Raw genomic sequence first — 6,054 nt, forward strand, 5'->3', positions numbered from 1 at the left:
AAAAGAGTCGGGCGTAGCCCGACGTACAAGGCACGATGTACGCGTTCCAAAACCGGGCGCCTTCGGCGCCCTCATACTAAAAGAGTCGGGCGTAGCCCGACGAACGAGGCACGATGTACGCGTTCCAAAGCCGGGCGCCTTCGGCGTTCTCATACTAAAAGAGTCGGGCGTAGCCCGACGTACGAGACTCGCTGTACGCGTTCCAAAGCCGGGCGCCATCGGCGCCCTCACACTAAAAGAGTCGGGCGTAGCCCGACGTACGAGGCTCGCTTTACGCGTTCTAAACCCGGGCGCCTTCGGCGCCCTCACACTAAAAGAGTCGGGCGTAGCCCAACGTACGAGTTCCAAAGCTGGGCGCCTTCGGCGCCCTCGTACTAAAAGTGTCTGGCGTAGCCCGACGTACGAGGTACGATGTACGCGTTCCAAAGACGGGCGCCTTCGGCGCCCTCTTACTAAAAGAGTCTGGCGTAGCCTGACGTACGAGGCACGATGTACGCGTTCCAAAGACGGGCGCCTAAGGCGCCCTCATACTAAAAGAGTCGGGCGTAGCCCGACGTACGAGGCTCGATGTACGCGTTCCAAAGCCAGGCGCCTTCATGCCAAAGGTTGTCGGGCGTAGCCCGATATATGCGGCGCTCTGCGTGCATTTCTGTACTGAGGACGCCCTCGCAAAAGTAATATAAAGTGACTTCAAATATTATTAGTAAGTAACGAAATCCTGACCCCAAAATTAATTAAATAAAAAATAAGTTCAAAAACTAAAACCCCACTACTGCAAATCGCGCTCTAAAAAGTATGAAACAAGATAGAATTCTTATCTGAAATTATCATACAAGAAAATTATTTTTTTATATATTTACAGAGATTCAGAGGATAGCCGTGGTCGTATGCCACTTTACCTTAAAGTTTATAATCGTGGCATACGTCCACGGCGATCCTTTGAATATCTCTGTAAATATATATTACTAGCTGAGCCCGTGGCTCCGCCCGCGTGGAATTCGGTCTGTGTCAGTAAGCAGCTAATTACTAATCCTAATTTCTCTCCCTCTCCCCTGGAGGCGGAACTTGAAGTAAAGTTGACAGATGGATATGCTAGAGGACTGTAGTCCAGATAAAATATTTTACAATTAGGTACCACTAAATAAAACTACACTCCAAAATCAATAGCTTTTTTCGCCCTTATTCAAATTTTACACGTGATTTAAACGACAGAGTAGTAGATGTATATCGGACGATACAGTAAGGTATATGTTTCGTATGCATGGAACAAGGATTCAGTACTTTATATTAAATAAAAGATTATTTACGATAATCAATAATTGTATTCAATGACGCCATGTTCGCGAGTGCCCTCTTGCCACAGATAATCCTATTTATGACACATATGTCACATCCCCCCCTTATGCTAATTGATACTATACTAATTACAAAAGCTCTCGAGCCACTAGAAGTTATTTTAACTTAAATCAAATTCGCCCAAGTAGGCAGGTTTCCTCACCAACCTTCCCTTCCTTGTAACTACTGGCAAATCTAATGGCTCTGGGTTAGGTGCAGGTACATTTGGCACCGGTTGAAGAGGAACATGTGCACGAGACTCCGGTGCAGGCGGCACCATTGCATCTTGTCTTCCCTGACTACCCCTCTCATGCAGTGCCTGGCTTACATCTGATGAGTCCAGCATATTATACTGATTTGTAACAATAAACTTATTTCTACTATGCCTAATATGTTTTTCATTGCGCCTAAATTGCCTAAATTGCCCCTATCATTTTTAACAATGAATGATCTAGGTCCACTGGCTTTATCCACTATTTTACCAGAATACCAACACTTACTTCTATTAACATCTTGAACAATTACATCTTCCCCTCTTTGAAATGGTTTCTTAGCTTTTGAAGTTTTATTATAATTGTCCCTAGATTTTTCATTATTAATTAACATTTGATCTTTGACATTTACACATAACTTAGGTTTTAACACTTCTTTGGAACAGGGCAAATTTGTTCTTAATAATCTGCTCATTAACAACTCTGATGGGCTGTAATCCAAATTTGCTACTGGAGTGGTTCTATAATGTAACAGTGCTAAATCAAAATTAGAACCACTTTCATTACACTTTTTCATCAGATTTTTAACAATCCCCACAGCTTTCTCTGCTAGCCCATTTGATTGCGCATAATGTGGACTGGACTTGACTAATTCTATGCCATGCTTCTTTGCAAATTGTATGAATTCAAAACTACCAAATGGCATATTGTCACTGACTATTTGCCTAGGGATTCCTAGAGTACTAAATATCTTAATTAACTCATCTATAATATTAGTGGTTGATTTGTTTTTCAGTTTTGCAACCTCAATCCATTTTGAAAAGTAATCTACAACCACTAAAAAATCTTTACCCGCATAGTACCCAATGTCCATACCTACTTTACTAAAAGGAAGATCAGGAATCTCATGTGATATAATTGGCTGTTTGCAGTTTGACATCCTGTACTTTTCACATACTTTACATGCTAACACATAATCCTCTATATCTCTTGACATTCCTGGCCAGTACAGTACTTTCCTAGCTCTCTTTTTACACTTTACTACACCTGCATGCCCTGAGTGTATTATATCTAACATTTCCTTCCTTAATGCTTTAGGAACAAGGACCATATTTCCAAAGTATACAATATTATCTGTAACCATCAACTCATGTCTTAATTTGTACAACTTTTTTAATTCTACACCATAAATATTTCTATCATTTTTTGGCCATTCTGAACTATACCACATCTTTATTTGTTGCAAGTTACCATCTTTATTTGTTTCATTTTGCAATTCTTTTAATTTACTTTCTGATATTTGCAAGTCTTTGTCTAGTCCATACACTTTTTCTGTTTCTACACTATGCACTAACTCTTTAAGTGTTGGCTCTATTTGCCCATTTGTTGAATTATAATGCCTAGACAAATAGTCAGCAACATACATTTGAGAACCTGGTATGTACTTAATGTCAAATTCATATTTTAAAAGTTTAAGAACCATTCTTTGCAGTCTGGCTGAAATTTTATTGATGTCTTTATTCATTATCGCCACTAAAGGCTTATGGTCTGTTTCAACAACTATTTTGCGTCCGTAGACAAATTGGTGATATTTTTCCATTGCAAGACAAACTGCAAAGAGTTCTTTTTCGATGGGAGCCCATCTTTGTTGACATTCTGTATAACATCTAGAATAAAAAGATATTGGTTTACCATTTTGAAGAAGACAAGCTCCCATGCCACTTTTTGAGCTGTCAGTTTGCAGAGTCACCAAACCGTCTCTCTTTAAAATATCTAAGGTTGGGGCTTTACTAATTTTCATTTTTATTTCTTCAAAAGCTTGACTTTGTGCTGTACCCCAATCCCACAATACATCTTTTTTTAATAGATCCCTAAGTTTTTCAGTTGTTTTGGAGTATTGTGGTATAAACTTACTTAAATAATTGCACATACCTAAAAACTTTTGTAGTTCTTTAACATTTTTTGGTTCATTCAAGTCCACAATAGCCTTTACATGTTCAGGATCAGGTTTAATTCCTGATTTTGACACTAACAACCCTACATATTTAACAAAATCACTTCTATACTGAACTTTGTTTGGATTAAATTTTACATTGAACTTCCTTGCCCTATCTATTACTTCACTTAAAATTTTATCATGGTCTGCTAAACTGTCCCCCGCAACAATTATGTCATCATAATACACATTTACCCCCTGTATATCACTAAATATGGCTGTATTTATTCTTTGCATTACCTCGGGAGCTGAAGAAATGCCGAATGGCATTCTCTTGAAAAAATACCTTCCGAAGGGAGTACCGAAGGTGCAGAGTTTTTGTTCATCCTCCAAACTCACTTGAAAAAACCCATCCTTCATGTCTAGTACTGTGAAGACACTTTTACCTGCAAGTGAATTATATATTTCTTCAGGTGAAGGAATTTGATAATTTTCTCGAAGAATGGCTTTATTCAACTCTTTGGGGTCTAAGCATAACCTAAGTGACTTATCTGGTTTTTCTACAATGACAAGATTGTTGCACCATGCGGTAGGTCCTTCTACTTTTTCAATTATTCCTCTACTTTCATAATTATTTAAAGTTTCTTTAAGTCTTTCCTTTATAGTCTGTGGAACTCTTCTAATAGGCTTAACTACTGGCTCTGAATTCTCTTTCAGCTTTATTGAATATATACCTATATTGCCTAACCCATTAAACACATCATCATTTAATTTTACAAATTTATTCTTTTCTTCTGAGACTACAGCATCTACTCTTTTTATTAAATTGAATTGGACACAATCAGGCAAGCCTAAGATTGGTTTAACAGGCATATCCACAACAGTAAATCTTACATTGCCCTTTTTTCCCCTAACAGTACAGGTTAAATTAACACATCCCACAGTTTTCATTTTTTCTTCATTATAAACAACTAACACTGTGGGTTCCCCGAGTTTACATTTGTCTAATTTTAAGCTTTCAAACAGTTCCAGTGATAAAGTACTACAGTCAGCACCAGAATCCAGTTTAAATTTTATATCTACTCCTTCAACATTTATTACTTCATACCATTGTAACCTATCTGAGCTACTTACAGAGTCTACTACAAAGTCTTCCGAACTGCAGTCGCTGTCATTTGTAGATTCCCTGATGCCATCAACTTTGTTTTTTGTGGATCTTTGTTTTTGCTGCGGTTTCTCTTCTTTCTTCTTAAATCTACACATTTCTGCATAATGGTTATAAATGTTGCACACAGTACATCTTCTCCCATACGCAGGACATTTTCTTGGCTCATGTTTCTTACCACAATAACTGCAATTGTAATGAATCGGTTTCTTTACATCTTTTCTATAACGAGAACTTTCTCTTACCATATTTACTGACTGTACTTTTTCTTCCAGCTCTTTTACATTTTTCTTGCTGTATTCAGCAGCCTTGCATAATTCTAGTGCCGTATCCAAACTCAGTTCCTTCTCTCGTAACAATCTCTCCTTAATGCCCGTCTCACTCACACCTATCACTAACATATCTCTTACCATTCTATCTTCTTCTTTAAAGTTACATGTCTTGGCTGCATTCTTCAATCTTAAAACAAATCGTTCCACCGGTTCATCTGGCTCTTGTCGTAAATTATAAAATCTGTAGCTGTTCACGACGGTGTTAGTTTTGTTTTTAAAATGGTCATCAAACTTTTTAAGCAACTCAGCCCATTTTAATGTAGAAGTGTCACTCATACCATTGTAAATCTCTAAAATGTCTTCTCCCGCGCAGGTTAAGAAAATGGCTACCTTTTTTTCATCGGTCCCCTGTTCCAAATCCGTGGCCTGTATATATAAGTTAAACATCTGCTTGTATTTTTTCCAAGCCTCCGCATCTTCAATCTTGTATCCTTTAGGAGGCTGCAAGCCCAGGGTCATTACGGGCGTTTCCTCCATTTTGTTTGATCCACAAAGGTTTTATTTTCTTAACAAAGACTTCTATTTACCACTTAGGTTTTTTCTTCTTGATGTTATACTCTGTTTTCACCTGACACCATGTTTCGTATGCATGGAACAAGGATTCAGTACTTTATATTAAATAAAAGATTATTTACGATAATCAATAATTGTATTCAATGACGCCATGTTCGCGAGTGCCCTCTTGCCACAGATAATCCTATTTATGACACATATGTCACAGTATAAGCGCGCGAGCGAAAGCGAAGCGGCCTGCCTGGCTAGAGCGCCACTCACCGTGGTCTTCTTCAGACTCCTGAGGAAGACCACGTGCCCCTTGTAACCTCAATGTGTTGCGAGACTTTCGCGAATGATTGGATTTTTTTTTGGAAGGCATGGTAATGCGTATTAAATGCGAGTCCCAAATCGTTTGACTCCGCAAACGACCAGTGCCGTTTTGATGCCCTAAGCATTTCTAGACCATGGTGCCCCATCTTCCTAGGGTCATCGAGATTACATTGATTTTTTTTGGTTAGTTGAGTGACGTTCATTGCCGCATTACAGCTGAGAATGGAAATTAGTCACATCATTTTATCA

At 38.6% G+C, this 6,054-nt stretch overlaps 1 protein-coding gene across 1 annotated transcript; it reads right to left on the reverse strand.

Annotated features, from left to right (window-relative positions):
• Positions 1-3,788: 3,788 nt before the first annotated feature.
• LOC134790120 (uncharacterized) lies at positions 3,789-5,474 on the reverse strand. Its single transcript, XM_063760910.1, has 2 exons — positions 4,618-5,474; positions 3,789-3,929 (listed from the first exon to the last, which is right to left on the reverse strand). The coding sequence occupies exons 1-2, from the start codon at positions 5,455-5,457 to the stop codon at positions 3,906-3,908; spliced, it is 864 nt and encodes a 287-aa protein (XP_063616980.1). The 5' UTR covers positions 5,458-5,474; the 3' UTR covers positions 3,789-3,905.
• Positions 5,475-6,054: the final 580 nt, after the last annotated feature.

This window comes from Cydia splendana, chromosome 1, assembly GCF_910591565.1.
Source record: "Cydia splendana chromosome 1, ilCydSple1.2, whole genome shotgun sequence".
In the NCBI taxonomy this organism is placed as follows: domain Eukaryota; kingdom Metazoa; phylum Arthropoda; class Insecta; order Lepidoptera; family Tortricidae; genus Cydia; species Cydia splendana.